The 15,912-nt window shown below is 50.3% G+C and overlaps 6 protein-coding genes across 6 annotated transcripts; 2 read left to right on the forward strand and 4 right to left on the reverse strand.

The window, feature by feature from the left end:
* Window positions 1-1,523: 1,523 nt before the first annotated feature.
* On the forward strand, window positions 1,524-2,426 carry J4E82_005796 (uncharacterized protein; the record flags this gene model as incomplete). Its single annotated transcript, XM_051732057.1, has 1 exon — window positions 1,524-2,426. One exon carries the CDS (start codon window positions 1,524-1,526, stop codon window positions 2,424-2,426), a length of 903 nt encoding a protein of 300 aa, XP_051588077.1.
* Window positions 2,427-2,624: 198 nt separating this feature from the next.
* On the reverse strand, window positions 2,625-3,197 carry J4E82_005797 (uncharacterized protein; the record flags this gene model as incomplete). Its single annotated transcript, XM_051732058.1, has 1 exon — window positions 2,625-3,197. One exon carries the CDS (start codon window positions 3,195-3,197, stop codon window positions 2,625-2,627), a length of 573 nt encoding a protein of 190 aa, XP_051588078.1.
* An 871-nt stretch (window positions 3,198-4,068) lies between these two features.
* Window positions 4,069-5,803, forward strand: J4E82_005798 (uncharacterized protein; the record flags this gene model as incomplete). Its single annotated transcript, XM_051732059.1, has 5 exons — window positions 4,069-4,075; window positions 4,436-4,495; window positions 4,548-5,325; window positions 5,380-5,704; window positions 5,753-5,803. The coding sequence occupies 5 exons, from the start codon at window positions 4,069-4,071 to the stop codon at window positions 5,801-5,803; spliced, it is 1,221 nt and encodes a 406-aa protein (XP_051588079.1).
* Window positions 5,804-6,871: 1,068 nt separating this feature from the next.
* On the reverse strand, window positions 6,872-7,334 carry J4E82_005799 (uncharacterized protein; the record flags this gene model as incomplete). Its single annotated transcript, XM_051732060.1, has 2 exons — window positions 6,872-6,980; window positions 7,036-7,334. 2 exons carry the CDS (start codon window positions 7,332-7,334, stop codon window positions 6,872-6,874), a joined length of 408 nt encoding a protein of 135 aa, XP_051588080.1.
* Window positions 7,335-11,938: 4,604 nt separating this feature from the next.
* Window positions 11,939-12,776, reverse strand: J4E82_005800 (uncharacterized protein; the record flags this gene model as incomplete). The annotated part of the gene is made up of 2 exons (XM_051732061.1): window positions 11,939-12,637; window positions 12,693-12,776. 2 exons carry the CDS (start codon window positions 12,774-12,776, stop codon window positions 11,939-11,941), a joined length of 783 nt encoding a protein of 260 aa, XP_051588081.1.
* An 891-nt stretch (window positions 12,777-13,667) lies between these two features.
* Window positions 13,668-15,875, reverse strand: TRP2 (anthranilate synthase component 1; the record flags this gene model as incomplete). Its single annotated transcript, XM_051732062.1, has 10 exons — window positions 13,668-13,801; window positions 13,869-13,929; window positions 13,989-14,048; window positions 14,099-14,244; window positions 14,295-14,388; window positions 14,495-14,584; window positions 14,646-15,439; window positions 15,490-15,569; window positions 15,659-15,807; window positions 15,864-15,875. 10 exons carry the CDS (start codon window positions 15,873-15,875, stop codon window positions 13,668-13,670), a joined length of 1,620 nt encoding a protein of 539 aa, XP_051588082.1.
* Between the last annotated feature and the right edge of the window lie 37 nt (window positions 15,876-15,912).

The raw sequence follows: 15,912 nt of genomic DNA on the forward strand, positions 1-15,912 counted from the left end.
GTATAGCTGCGTACGTAGGCGAAAATCCGCGTTGATCTAGATCAACTATATAGCTGATAATCACCTCCTCTTCTAACTGGGTGAGCTTCCTTGAGTTGGGTAGGCAATCGCGTCGGGCAGGCTTTCCAGCGCGTCGGCGTCGGAGCGTTGTTCGGGGGACTTCAAATGTCTGCGCAGCATCTCTTACAGACTGAATTTGGCTTCTATTAATAGCTGAGATTGCAAGGTGTATACTAGCCTCAGAAGAGGTCAGTAGGGGTTGAATTGGAGGAGCCATAATAGGGAGGAGTTCACAAGGCGCAGAAAGTTGGTGGGGTGGGCCGCTCGCTTGCGTGGGCCGCTCGCTTGCCAACCATGTTATGGATAGAAGGAAAGCATGGAATCCAAACTACGCGTGGATGGGGCGAACGCTTTGTCTTCATCCCGCAGCTGCAACACTTTACTCGAGTAACTTCGCTCAGCCTTGTCGAAACCTTCCAATGTCAGTAAGATTCCAGATCTTTGACCCCACTTTCGCGGTGCATCTCGAATCGCGTGCGTTGAAATATTGGGAGGCGTATGCAATTGGGGCCAGAGCCACCACCACTTCTCAGCCTGGCGTATGGTTTGAGCTATAGCTTCACACCACCATCGGCTACGGTCCTCGATAATAGAAATAAGGCTGCATCTTACATACAGTCTGCATGCTTGGCCCGACAACACAAGAAACTTCCAGCCTCCTTGGACGCTGTCCAATCTCAATGTTAGTCCCCATGCGGCTTAGATCGCATATACCGTTACCGCTGGCTACCGCTTACACTTTACGGATAGCAAATGCGACACAATTTCGCGCATGGATCTTCAGCTCTAATTTTCATGCAGAGTAATCATGCAGTGAAGAGATTAGCTGCGAATTTGCTTCCCAGCCAACATATATCTTAACATCACACCCTATGCATCATCTTTCGGGTTTGAGAAAAGGTCTTTTGTCTATACTACCATTGAGCCTGCTTACAGCCTTGTCGAGAAAATATCTTGCGCATGATAGTTGCGTTCGTGTCTAGATTGCCCAGCCGCGCTAATCACAGAATCTCAATACTTGCTGTGGACGCGTATAGTTGATCGTTATATCTATGGCGAGATTTGCGCCGCGAAGCTTGTAATGGGAGTTTTATCGGATCACATCATGGTGCATCGCTGTAGAGGTGCAAGCTTGGAAGAGCTCAGTAAAAGGTCAAGTGGGCGAGGGTCAACTGAGAACTGGCAACCGTTCGTCCAGACGTTGTGCTTTTCTTTTGCCCCTCCTCCGTGCCACCTCGACGCTCACCGGAGGCATCTGTCCGTTCCACGCGAATGACGCCACGTAGGTAGCGCCGCCTCTCGGTCATCAGCATTCAGCCTGGTCGACATGCGCGCCTCTCTTTCTCATCCTCCGCCCTCCTCATCATCCGTGCAAATGTTGGTGACAAGGCTCTCGCTACACCCAGCCTCAAAATTCCTCCCTGTGTCTACCTACACTGATCGCGTTGCGCCAAGCTACTTCTATGCATCTCCTGCAGAAATGCGATGCGAACTCTTTCAAGCTAGTCGAGCGCTTCGATGATGAAGTTCCAGAATACGCAATCCTGTCACATACCTGGGGGCATAGCGACGACGAGGTTACGTACCAGGACCTACAAAACGACACGGCCAGAAACAAAAAAGGTTATAATAAGCTGTTATTCTGCGGAAATCAAGCTTTGAAGGATGGACTACAATACTTTTGGGTCGACACATGCTGCATCAACAAGCATAGCAGCGCCGAGCTCTCAGAAGCAATCAACTCGATGTTTCGATGGTACCAAAGAGCTAATAAATGCTATGTGTATCTATCGGACGTTGAACTAGAGAACCAGAACGATAATAAGAACGCTCTGCAAGGCCGAGATCGATGGAAACAAGACTTTGGGAAGAGCAGATGGTTTACACGTTGTTGGACACTCCAGGAGCTCCTAGCGCCGGAATCTGTTGAGTTCTTCTCCTCGAACCATCAATGGCTAGGAAATAAACAACAGCTCTATGAGGAGATCATTGATGTCACTGGAATTCCTGCAAGGGTCCTTCGTCGCCCACGCGTCATCTCAGAATTCGATGCCAAACAACGCATGGACTGGGCTCGTAATCGTAAAGCCAAACGCGAAGAAGATTATGCGTATTCGCTCTTAGGGATATGCAATGTTCACATGCCACTGATATACGGTGAAGGACGTAAGCAAGCGTTTAAGAGACTGCATAAGGCAATTAGAGAACGGGAAGAAGATGAATCTGATCATCCTTACGACCATTCGACGAGTTCTTCTTCAAAGAAGAACAATTTATACACTACCTATGGCGGCACACAGTACAACAATACAGGATCTGGCACACAACTCTCCGGCAGTTTCGCAGGACCAATCAGTTTCAGATGATACTAGCAAGGCCAAACACACCATGATACACATATATCAAATCAAAAGCAGAGCTCAAACGCCGATTATCATACACCAAAACTGTATCCTGTTATTCAATATGCACTTCAAGGTCCTGGAGGGCTATACATACCCATTTTCGAAACACCAATAAAATGGCCCAAACAATTTTCCCACGCCATTCAGAATCGTCCTTCTTTAGGTACTTCGACTTCCATCCTGCCCGTTGTTGTGGAAATTACTCACAGTACCATTAAACTGAAAGCCGGAACCAGAATTGTTGTTTTGGTTACTCGCGATGAACTGAGCGCCGGTACCCATGGAATAATTATGTTGTGCATTCGTGGGCCTCTGCTCCGCATTGAGGCCTCTCATCAGACCTTCGTACGCCTGGCGCAAGCGTTTGGTCTCCTCAAAAGTGGCTTTGATGTCGTTTTGGGCGAACTGACAGAAATAATTCGCTGACTCTTCGAGTTGATTTCGAGGCAAAGCTTGACCCGCTTGGTAGTTCTTGAGGTACTCGAGAATCGGACTTGCATAGCGGTCCATTTTCGCCCTCAGTTGGTCGTTGGTGGTAGACAGACGAATTTCCTTGCTTTCAATGCTTTCAAAAATTGCCCGGAATTCTACGAATATGCGACAGAGTTTCGTGACATTCTCTGGAAAATATCCATCTTCAGCGTTTTCGGAAATTTTGACGATAGGCGTCAAATACTCATCTGAAATCTTTTGAATCTGTTGATCGTCTTTGGTACTACTGTTGCTTGTCATGATTTTGGTTGGGGTTGAGTGTGGCACGAAACGTTTGAAAAGGTTCCGCATGTTCGGAGGCCTAGAGGTGTACTCAGACCGGGCTGGATAGAGCCACAGCCCAGGCTATTTCACTGCGCTGATCTTTCTAATAAGCGCCGCTGTGTTTGTTTGGCCGCTCGATATCACACTTATTGAGGCGTGAGTGGTGTATCACAGCGTCAACGCGTTTGGGCAAATCGAGCTCACCGGTTCATCATAGGCCAAGGGGGATCATGAGGCATCAGCCCCAAGGATTGGCAGTTTCGTATCCTTGTCTATGTTTGACCGGTCGGCGGCTGAGCGGACACACGAGCTCAGCACGTACCAGGCTGCATTGTACTCATAGTACTGACAATGTTGGTGATGAGTTGTTATTGGAGGAAGATCTACCACATCGCTACGTTGACTGCAGAGTTCGTGAGTCAAATACACTCACAAGCTTCACTGCCACACGCTGTCTTGTCGAAACTAGATCCGGCCGTCATTTCAGTTTGGTTTGCTTTTTTCAGCCTGCGGTGCAGCCAATGTGACACAACGTACAAGTGGCGTCATGTGGCGTTCACAGCAGGGATTGCTCCACTGTTCATCTTGTCTTAGTTAGCGGGAAAAACATGGCTTGCACGGAAACCTACTCTAGCTACATTGTCTAGATTAGCACCAAACAGGTTGATTGCTGTCTTTTAGTTCACGTTGTTAGAGCTCGGCGATACAAAACACAGTTTTCCTCGCAGCACAGCTCTGGTTTTACTACATATCGATCGCTGTTCTTACACGGAACGTGAGCTTGGACCCAAGCGCCAAAGAATACGAGATTAAGAAGAGGCGGTATTGGTGTGGCCAAAGAGCCCCCATGGCAGGTAGGCTGCATACGGATCGTTATTTTAGGGGCTGAACTTAAGATGTTGGGGGCTGGATGATAGCGACCATCCATGCACTTGCATAGTCCTCTAGAATCTATGCAAGTCGCCTCAAAAGCTCCTGAGTAACATTGTCGACTTCGTCTGTCGTCGCTTTTCCCGTATATCAATGTTTTTCTTTTTTCGCTGTTCTCATAAGTTATGCAGGTCGGGGGCTGTCGTCCATGTTCAGCTCCTGCTGTCTTTCGCTTTCCTCGTACATGCGCAAGGCCAACAGAGGCGACGTATATATCACACAAGTATCTCTCACTATCTAACAGGTTGTACGGTGCGTACTAATCAATATAGTCGCACGAGTAGGTGATGAACTCATCGTTCACGGAGGCCTAAAATCAGATGCCGACCACAACCTCATCTACCGTAAGTAACCCCACTGACAACGGCCCGAAAGCCGCTTACACATATACGGTAGAACATGATAGCTTCCTGATTCCTTTAAACAAAGACTGGAACAATCGAACCCTTGACGCCCCTTCGATAGTATCTGAAGCTCCAGGGCTGTTATGCCAGGCATTAGTTGTGGACGAAGAGCAGACAGTCTACGCTCTTGGCGGAAAGCTTTCCGCTGATGGTCGCGTCAAAGACACTCAGGCCAACTCATTCTATGAAGATCGTTTGCCAGAGATCTGGGCACTTCCCCAGTCAAACTCCAAGTCGTCTAGATCCTGGTTGAAATTACTTGGAAAGAACGCGGCAAAGCCGATGCCTCCAAATTTCCAACAGATCGCCTGTGGTGCATATTCATACGACGGCCAAAGGGCTTACTACATGGGAGGACTCATATCGCACTGGACAACGTTCGGAATCAGCAACTTCACCCAAGATTTCGGCGTCGCAGGATTGGTCAGTTTCGAATTTGACTCGAAAGAGCTCACCAATTCGACGAATGATGGACAGTTCTTTGCATCCCGCTTCACTGGTCTTAACGAGAAGCCTTTCAAGCCAGGACCTATGTTCAACATTCCATTCGGACCAGATGGCACGTTAGTCTCCTTCGGAGGATTAGCGTATCCAAAAGCTACGGAGGTCGAATATGGAGCCGGCTGGAGTAACCTATGGATCTTTGATAAGCGCAAAAACACATCATATAATCAACCTCTTAAAGGGGATATTCCTCCTGGCTTGGGAGCGGATCCTGGAACATTTGCATTCTTCATGGCTATTGACGAGGCAAATGAAACCGTTGAGATGTAAGCATTGGCACGACTTACATGTGTTTGCTTACAATGCTAAATGATGAAAAGATTCGCCTATGGCCACTTCAACCAGTCATCCGAGAGTGATACGATCTACATTCTGTCTCTTCCGGCTTTCAGATGGACCAAGACATCCTTCACAAACTACCCGCGCCGGGTCGGGATGCAGTGCCAGTCTGCTGGAAACAACCAAGCCATCTGTACCGGCGGGGCTAACCCTGAGTCAGTTCCACTGTGGAACTCAACGGACGAGTGGTCGCAGGGTCTTGGGGTCCTTGACACGACCAACCTTGTACTGAAGGATAGCTATGACGCATCCGCTTCACCTTACGCTGCACCAGAACTTGTCAGAAGGATATACGAGAACAAGTCAGTACAAATAGCTTACATTTATCTTTGCGCTTAGTATTGATGAGAATAGAGATCTATTGCCGACGACGTGGGCCTCGCCGGAGGTCAAAGAAACTTTTGATAATTTCAATCACAAAACGCTGTCAGGGCAGAGGCTTTCTAAGAAGACCTCCGCTATCATTGGTATCGTCACCTCGATAGTGTTCTTATCTCTATGCGCAGGGATTTGGTGGCTCTGGAGGAAGAGACACCGTGACAAGGGCCGCAAGATATCATCAGAAGAATCTTCTCAAGAACTACCTTTGGAGGATATTAACAGAGACATCGGCCAGCCACGAATGCAGTTCGGAGGAAACTTGCAACACAACAATCTGGGCGGTGGTACTCAAGTAGGTCAAGCTAACGTCGAGAACTTCTACCACACCGTCAACAACCATTACAGATAAGGATGTTATTGTCTCTCATTGCCATGGCATATTCCTACGGTTTTGAATGGCAAGCACTTCCTTTGGTATTCTTTCCTCTTTCGTTTCCAGCCATTACATTTCTCTCCTTTGCGATTCAGCATTCGATGACGCGACAGCCGTCACTTTCGTTATTGTAATAGCAGATTTAGGATCCTGGTGATGCGCTTGCACTGGCGGTGTCTATTCAGTTTCACCATTCAATAGTTCTCTAACCTCGTCTCCAAAGTCGAGCTTATGAGCTCGCCAGAAGCGACTTTTCTCGTAATAGCTCAGGAGCTCATGACCTCATGAGCTCTGTTTGGTGCGTATCTGGAGTGTTATGTCGGATTTAGCTCTCTCGGATCTGATTGATCTCTCGCCGTCAACCCCTGCAGCGTTTTCTCTGCATGCATCTCTAGCATATCTCCGTCTTCGTCTTCTTCAACTATTATCTCCTCTTCATAGCTCGATGAAATTGTCTTTCCGTGTTTCGATCTCCGCCAAAACAACCAGCCGACTGTGGTAGGGCGATGGGGATCACGATGACATGTTCCGCTGGCCCAGGTAAAGAATGTTGCAACAAAGCAGCACGTACATTCATCTCGGCTGCACTTCTACTTCTCACAGCACAAACATCGCATGGATCATCATTTGCACCATCTGGATGATTCGAAAACACATTATCATTTCAGTTGCGGGTCTTACTAACAGCAAGATCCCTTACTATGTAATCCACTGCTCTCCTAAGCGGTTCCCTCCTTGTCCAAGTCGGCTGTGGAAGTGCCGGTCTGTGAGAGGGCAGTAGGGATAGGTCCATACATATGGATAAAGAAGTCGCCCACCATGGATGGTCTATATCAATGTCAGCACACGTCCTCCCAACTCGATACTCGTCCAGGAAACTCACCCGTTGAGAACGTGAGCCAATCTGAGTTTATGGCCCGTCTCCTCTAGGACTCGGAATGTGTATGAAGGGTCGTCACAGCTGTAGACACCACCAACCTCGAAGTTGACAGCAGCGCAGTGGACGTTATCAACGCGCTGAGAGTGGATGTAGAAGTTCATCTGTGGTTCGCCCTTGTAAGGAAAGGCGTAGGAGAAGCCGGAGATGGTGACGGTCTCGTAGGGGTCACCGTGGACGTCAGGTGAAGCGGTAGGTGCGGCGGCCGCAATGCCGGCGAAAAGAGCAGCGATGGCGAACTTCATGATTGGTTTGTAGATTGGTAACGAAGGTGGGTGGAATGAGCAAGTTTTGGTAGGAAGAGACCGATGGATGCTGGGTAGTGAAGACTTGATGGAAGACTCTCAACGTTTATATATGCATGTCGGTCTACGTCTGTCGTTGACAAGCACAGGGACAAGCTTTCGTCTATTTCGGGCGCCAGTGCGGCGAATGCTTGTGCTTTCGACATATCTATACGATGTTACATTGGAGATTAGCTCCACGGACAGTGAATCGCTGAACGGACGTCAGACTGGGAACAGTTACGAGCAGTGACGCTGAAGACAGTTTTCGTGTAGTCGATCCTTGCAGATTTTTGTGGGGAAAGAGCTTTCGAACCAACCGGCGCGAGCGAGTTTTCTGGTCGCCTCCTTTCTCTAAGCATTGCGGTCATTCCACATCGCACACGTCCCTCACAGACCATCATAGGCCATAGACCCCGATAATTATCTCGTAAATATATCGAGCGAGCCACATTATCTCGTATCGTGGAGCAGCGATGCATAGGTAGCCTACGTCGACCCTTCGCTGCACCTCCAGCCGTGTAGAGTAATGGTGTCAGTATCAGGGTCTAGTAGCTCAGTACATGCCGATTGAGAGTTTCTATGCAAAAGAAATTACCTTGAAGCTTGGAAAGCCATCAAACACGTCGTTTAGAAGGTAGGTGTTTCGAGGAGCCCACGTGATTACCCGCCGGCTGTTCTGACTTCATCCGTAGTAGCTACCCGTCGGTGGGTATCTGCACCCGCAAATGCTAAATTTGGCATCTCAATACGGAGAATTCATGCGCATCTGCCAGGACCATCCTAGACATCGGAACAACTGCCCATTTTGTGGAGCAATCATGCGATGAAATCACGCCCGAGGACGTTTGTAACCAGAACATAGCAGCTTTACATTAGTCGCCTAGCGATGATGTCGGCTTGCATGTTGGAAACAGCTACGGCAACACGGAACCTTGGCTCTCGAGCTTCTCCTTCTCGGTATCTTTGTCACTCTGACAACATGCTCCGGATGTAAGATAACTCGGCCAACATTGTAATTACAGCCCCGGTCATCAAAGCGCCGAATGTCATCACGCCCGTCCATCGGCACCTTCGCATGGATAGCGCAAGGGTGTTTATCTTTAAAGTTTAATCCTGTGCCTTGATCTCCTGGCATAACTCAGAAATTTAGCAAGGCAACTGCGCGTCCCAAAGGAATAATAACAAGCCTCGTGACATATTCATATTATTGTCCAGAACCGCCGCTTCAACTCACTTTGCCTCACAAATTCTCCTTCGTCGTCAAGATCGTTGTGAGAGTGAGTTTTTCCTAATTTGCATCGCCTCGTTTCGTCTTATCAAACACTGATGGCTTCAGTTCAGCAAATGCAGAAGGATCTGGCCGTTCAAACATGAAAGAACCGGATAGAGAGGATAATGTCGTTGAAGGCTCAGTACTGAGCTTTCGCTATGTAGTGCCTTTGCTATCGACGAAGAATATACGTGTAGTGGTTGGTAGGAGGATGTTTTCAAGAGCCTCTAGGTCCGGGTCTGTGTTGTTTTAAGATGGTGCTTCAAGCTCTTCTACTGTCGTGATTAGCTTTGACAAGAGCAGTTGCTGGGGATGCGGACGAGGGGGCACTTTTCTTCTTCACCTCCATGGTAAATGCTACAGGGGTTGCTACAGAAGATTCGCTACCTTCCTGCTGGTCACTGGAAGGATTCTTGTGGTGAGAAGGCGAAAGTTCGCGATGCAACCGAGACTAAACTTCGGTCTTTGAAGACAAAGGCTTAAGATATTTGATGGCATGATCGCGAGTGCAAAGTTCTTCAAGATCGGATATACCGCAATCAGTGTAATACCAAGATTTTTGGAGTCGACCAAAACGTAGAACAAGGCAGTCGCCAGGCTTCAACAAGCGGCGTCGAGGCCGAGGCCGAGATAGCGAAAATGAACAACATCATACAATGACTGTACAAACAGCGAGCGACTGCACGTTCAAGCGGGCATTCAGTATTGAAGGGGAAATGTACTGCTCCGCAGCAGCTGTGATACTTGCGTATCCACAGATTTATCATGGTTGTCCGAAACATGAAGCAGAAGTAAGACCGGCTCCACCTTTTGTAAGCCTCCCCAGAAAAGAAGAGATGCACACACACTCTCTTTTTCTGGCTCATCGTGCGCAACACATGAGAACATGCAGGTGTGGATAAGTTGTTGTCAGGAAGCCAATGGAACCTTGCTCAGCCCCAGTCACGAACTGCCACTACAACCTCGTCATCCCAACCACTACTTAACAGCCTGCCCCTTCCTGTTGCTTTCACCGGTTGTTTCCATAAATTCAATGACACGGGTTACCCTTGCTCGCAATGCATAATCATAGCATAACTGAACGCCTGATCCGCGCTCCCGTCCCCACTACCCAACCCCATGAGATCTACGACTCCCTGATACCCGCGATCCACCACGCGTAAGCACCTGCATACGCAAATTCGCACAAATCATCAGACATGGAGCCGCGGAGTAGGATCAAGAGCGTGAATCCCTCAAGGTTCTATCCGTGCGCGCCTACCATAAATCTACCTAGGTGTCTTCTGCTTCACTGCAATCCACTCGAACAAAACTCATTCATGTTCGACTGTGTTCTTGCAGCCCTTCCCAGCTTTGCATGTAAGATCATGCATCAGGCTCCTTTGGGAACTTCTCGTCTACCCTAGTTAATACCAAAGATTACAAATCGCCGTTTGCGGCGAGCATATGACTGCCTGGGCTTGGATGCACATAGATGATAGGTTATGGTTGTACAGAAAATCACACGTCAAGTGTGTCAGGCTATGATTTGATCTTTATACAGCAGTCATCGGTGAAGATGAGGATGAAGGCAGAGCCTCATACTCGCTATCTGGATATAAAACGTGGTTGTTAGATACTATCATCTATTCTCTAGACCGTCATTCACTCGCCTTTCATCCCTTCAACTATTACAGTCTTCCGCATAGTCTTAGTTCTTACGTTCAGCCTCGCACCGCTCTTTCCAAAATGGCGTGCTCCAGTGGTAGTGGTGCCGACACTTCGAGTTGCAATTGCGCCAAGTTTGTGCAGGGTGGTGTCAATGGGACGTGCCATTCTTGTGGTTGTCCTGTAAATTGGCATTCGAAAGCAGCGGGAGGGACAAGGAAAGATAATAAGAAGTACGTTCACATGCCTCGACCAATGAGAGTAAGTTACTAATGCTGCAGGTAATATCCGGACAAGGCTGAAAGTGAAGAGCAACTTTGTAGGCCGTACGCTATGAGCAATGAAGATCAGTTGATTTAGTCAGCCTATCTACAATCTAAAATAATACTACAAAATGTGTCCATTGAGCCTGTGTCAGAGACAACGTGTCGATGTGTAAATGATGACAATGGTGTCATTCCCCCCGGAAGCCACCGGAACCCCCCCTTCCACCTCAGCCACCACCTCACAGCACCCCCTCCCCCATCATCCTTACCACTACCGTTACCAGCCTACCAGCCTACCCATCTCACTACTCCCGTCCGTCTCCACAAACGCACTGACATCGTTCCCTTCCCTTTTTTCCCCTCTCCTCAACAAACTTCTGCACAAACATGTCGTAATCGCATGGCATGCATGCGCGAACACATGGTCCAAGTGCTTCCTTCTCCACACACACACTCTCTCTCTTACCTACCTCGGACCCTTGATGATCTGCACCGCACCGCACCACACCAAACCAAACCAACCCTGATCCCCTTTTTATGTCAGACACACACACACACATATACACGATCTGTAATGCAATGCAGTCAGTCCGACTGGCATCAGCAGCACTTGAACAAAAGACGCAAGTTTACGCACAAACCACCATCATAGGTATGGGGCCGCGGTCCTCAAAACGAGGCTGGGGCTGTGCAGTGCTGACTGATTAATGTAATCCAAGAAAAAAAAAGGATAATAAAAGTGGAGGAGGAGAGGTTAAGTTGACTTCATGTCTTCTGCTTTACATTCCACCACTTAGTTAACCTCCACTACGATTACCTACAGCCATGATGATTCATCATTGCTAGCTTCCTCCATTGTGTGACTTGCATGACCCCTCACGTTCGTGGCGCACTGTAGCGTTGCACAAGGTCGGTTCAGGGCAGCCTAATCGTGGCTGCTGCTCGAATGTCCGCGATCGCGCAAACGGCATCATAGCAGCAAGGGCAGGAGCAGACAAAGAGTAAGAGATGTATAGTCACTGATGGAACAAGAGATGATATCGTGAGTGTATTATCATTCATTTACTATATACAGAGGCCAATGCTAAGGGGCCCGTCCCAGTTCCCATATTCGGGGTATCAAGTCGCAGTCGTGAAGAAAACAGTCCCAGGCATAACGAATCCGTCGTTATCATCATGCCTTTCGCGTGAGTGTTCGTTAAGGAAAGAAGAGAAGCGCTGCCCATCCATCATGATATCCAAAGCCCACCTTGCATTACCGCCCATCATTATACACATTACTCCGTCAGGCAAGGATCTTGAGTTGGATCGAGGTGTCTCCAGAGGCTAGCAATGAAGCAGGCCTCACATGAGAACAGCCTGTCAGTGGGGCAAGACGCTTAGAGCAAGAGCCAGGCGGCAATACCGGCACCAGCAGCGAAGGGAATGCCAGTGACCATGGGAGCGGCACCCTGAGCGACGGAGGAAGCGGCGCTACCAGCAGAGGAAGCAGCGCTGCCAGCGGCGTCGGTAGCAGAGGAGATGGCGCTGCCAGCAGAGTCGGTAGCGGAAGCGATGGCGGAGCCAGCAGAGTCAGTGGCAGAAGAGATGGCGTTGCCAGCAGAGTCGGTGGCAGAGGCAAGCTCAGAGGAGATGCTGGCGCTGGCAGAGGCGAGGGCAGAGCTGGCAGACTCAAGGGCAGAGCTGATGGCAGACTCGCCAGACGCAAGAGCGGAGGAAGCGGCAGATCCGATGGAAGAGGTAACGCTCTCGGCACCAGATGCGGCGCTGGAGACGACAGATGTAATGACCGAGGTGACCATGGAGCCGGGGGCGACAGCAGTGGCACTAGCAACGGCGGAGGTCAAGATGGGAAGAGCAGCAGGAGCGCCAGAGCCAGTGGCAGTGGCAGCGACACCAGCGCAGCGAGCGTAAGCCCATGAGACGGCTTGGGCCGACTGGTCAGCATCGCAAGCCTGGCGGGAGCAGTCGCGGATACCGTAAGCCCAGTTGGACTGAGTGCAGAAGCAGCCAATGTCGTCGGAGGCGCAGGAGAACTCAGTCTGGGCAATGCGGGCCATGTTGTTAATGCAGAGGTTCTAAGCGAAGGTTAGTACTAGTACAAAGTAATAGATGATAAAGAGGACTACTTACGGCGCAGTCGCCGCTGGGCATGGGGATGTCCTGGGACAGAGCAACACCAGCAAAGGTGGCAGCGAGGACAGCGTAGGACTTCATCTTGACTGTAGGTGGGAGGAGTGTTTGTGTGGAAGAGATGGATATTGGAGTAGGATACTAGGTATCGAAGTGGGACTGGAGTCAAGGTGAGTGAGTTGATTGCTGAGGTTGAGGATGCTGAGTGATGAGGTGGGAAGAGAGAGGAAGAGGAGTGGGTTTATATCGTAGGGGACACAAACAGTTGGGGCTGGTCCGTGGCTGGTAAAGAGTGAAGTCGCGCGCAAACAGGAGGCTGCAACGGGCTGGTGACGGGTTGGAGCGTCAGTAGCGGGTCTAGTCGTGTGCAGGGGTGGGCCGCCAAGCCCAGGCACAGCGACTCCACGATCGACGCCAGAGCAAGGAAACGCGGAAAGCACGACCTGCACCCTGCGCGCCCATTGGCCAATGCCCCGGGCGCTCCTACCGTATGATGTAGCCATGCCAACCACGCCCAAGCGGCCGATATCCGAACCTGCATGTACAACTCACATGTCGAACCAGTTTGTCGTTGCAAATCGCACAGACGGTGGTATCTGCTCCGTCACACTCGTCATGGCTCCTCACCGGCGCACACAGGCACGCTTTTCACACAGCATCAAGCCGTCTACATGTCCCCTTGCGCTGGTGTGACGGGCTGCAAAATTAATCAAATCTTGTTTGTATTCAAGCACCACCACTCGCTCGTGACGTCGTGGTAGCGTCTGCCGCCAGTAATGCATACCCGCCCTCTCATTTCAGTTTCATAACTCTACCGCGAACCCATGAATCTCGCTTCCCCACGAGTGGCAGGGGAGCTTGTGAGATCCAGGCCCATAGATCGCTTTCACCGGGTCAAGACGTACCAATCGCTGCCAATCACCAACCACCCTACGGCAGATATCAATTGTGGCGCATGGCGCAGCAGTCTGACAATCAAGCCGCAAGAGAAATGCGCGTCTTTGCATCGCCCTCGAGCGTCGACGCGTCCTTTTCGCCATCGTCTGCGCTGTCCTGCTGCTCGGCCAGATGCTTCTCTTCAGCTGAAGTGATGCAGTGCGTGTTCGCGCCTACCAAACAGCGGTCAGCTCTGTGCGTCGACTCGGAGCAGACGACCAAAAGGAAAAATAAACTCACCTAACTTATTGATCGTCTCCATCCACTCGTCGTAAGGGTCCGAATCAAAAACTATGCCGCCCTGTAGCCAATCATTAGCTCGTGCACCGCACACTAAAGCAGGGAATTCGTCAAACCCACCCCTGCTTGGAGATACGCGATGCCGTCTTTGACAAGCATGGTTCTTAGCGCAATGCATGTCTGCTGGGCATCAGCCTCCTGTCAACCTCGAACAAGGCAAGACTACTCACGTCCATGGCACCTTCAATCTCCTTGTCGCCATCAATAGAGCCGTAGCCAAAGTATCCTACCGCGCCAGCATACACACCGCGCTTTTCCCGCTCAAGCTCGGCAATGAGCTCCATGGCGCGCACCTTGGGCGCACCGCTCACCGTTCCTACACATGGTTAGCCACACTTCCAACTTTTTTTCCACCGCGCTACCTACCGGCGGGGAAGATTGAGCGGAACGCGTCGAATCGCGTCTTGCCAGGTCGCAACACCCCTGAGACCTCCGAGACCAGGTGCTGCACGTGTGAAAACTGGTTTCGTCGACAACAATTAGCATAGCTCTTGGGTTTGATATCATCGCACGGTAGCTCATCGCACGATCCACGGTAATCACGGTTCGGACGGCAGTCTGCTCACCTTTTGGACTACCATTAGCTTGTCAACTCGTGTCGAAAGTGGGTCGCACACGCGATTGACGTCATTGCGAGCCAAGTCGACCAACATGACCTACGAAGGCATTGTAAGCTTTTCAACGTCGCTGCATGCATCTTGTCGTCAGGGAACCTACATGTTCGGCCCGATCCTTGAGAGAGTTGGACAATTCTTCCGCGAGCGCTGCGTCTTCTTGCAGTGTCTTGCCCCGCTTGACGGTGCCAGCAATGGGATGAGTGATGATGCGACCCTGCTCCTCTTTTACCAGCAGCTCGGGACTTGCCCCCACTATTTGGAAATCGTCACAATCGACATAGAATAGGTACGGCGAGGGGTTGACGTTTCGCAGGTTCCGGTATACGTTGAAAGGATGCAATGATGTCGGTCTTGCAAACCGTTGAGATGGTACCGCCTGGATGATGTCGCCAACGCTGATGTGCTTCTTCAGTTCCTTGACATGGTTCTCATACCCGTCCTGTCCAATGTTGGACGTGTATTGGTTACCGAGCTGAATAGGCCCTTGTTCTGGTAGCGGAATGTCCTTGCCCTTGAGTACTGTCACGTATTTCTTCAGCGTACTCTTCGCTTCCTCGTACGCTTGTTCCAAGTCGTCCATGCTGTCTGGTACCTTGACGTATGTTATGACCTTTACAACCTGTGCGAAATGGTCCAGAGCCACCAGTGTATCGTAGAGCATGAAGAAGCTCTCCGGTACGCCCAACACGTCCTTCATATCATTCCTCCTTGTCTTGGGCTCGAAATATTTGACGCAGTCATAGCCAACATATCCGACAGCACCGCCGGTCATGGGCGGTAGTTGTATTGAGGGTACGGTCGCGACGCGGCTCTTCGCAAGCTCCTTCTCGAGGAGGGGTAGTGGGTCGGTCTCTTCGCCATGGCCGGGACCGGTCTTGATGACTTTGCGAGGGTCTAAAAGCTTGTTAACTGTGTTTGCCGGAAGTTTGTTTCCAAGTACCGACCTGCGCCAATGAAGCTGTACCGGCCTATGGTCTCGGTTGTTGCAGCGCTCTCGAAAAGGAACGAGAGTTTTGACTCTGATCTGAGCCCAGGGTCAGCATGCGCGCAACCAGCTCATCATCTCGACACAACCCCTCCCACGCCACTTGCGCTGGAATGAGTCACACTCACTTTGCGGATATCTTCAGGTATATGCTGGAGGCGGTCAAGAACTCGGCGGGAATCGAGGAGAATACGGGTACGAGGTTTGGTGGGTTGGGCGACTTGACTGCTGCAGCCAATACCTCTCGAATGGTGTCAAGCGATGGCTGAACGCCCAGCTAAATGGTCATGCGCTCAGTTCTGTGGTCGGCTGATGGTGTGATTCTGGACATACCTGTGGCGCCATGTTTGCGGAGTATGGAGCGTATCTCTACAGCACTGCT

This window comes from Alternaria postmessia (genome assembly GCF_024291825.1).
Source record: "Alternaria postmessia strain BMP 2775 chromosome Unknown scaffold_32, whole genome shotgun sequence".
NCBI classification, from domain to species: Eukaryota; Fungi; Ascomycota; class Dothideomycetes; order Pleosporales; family Pleosporaceae; genus Alternaria; species Alternaria postmessia.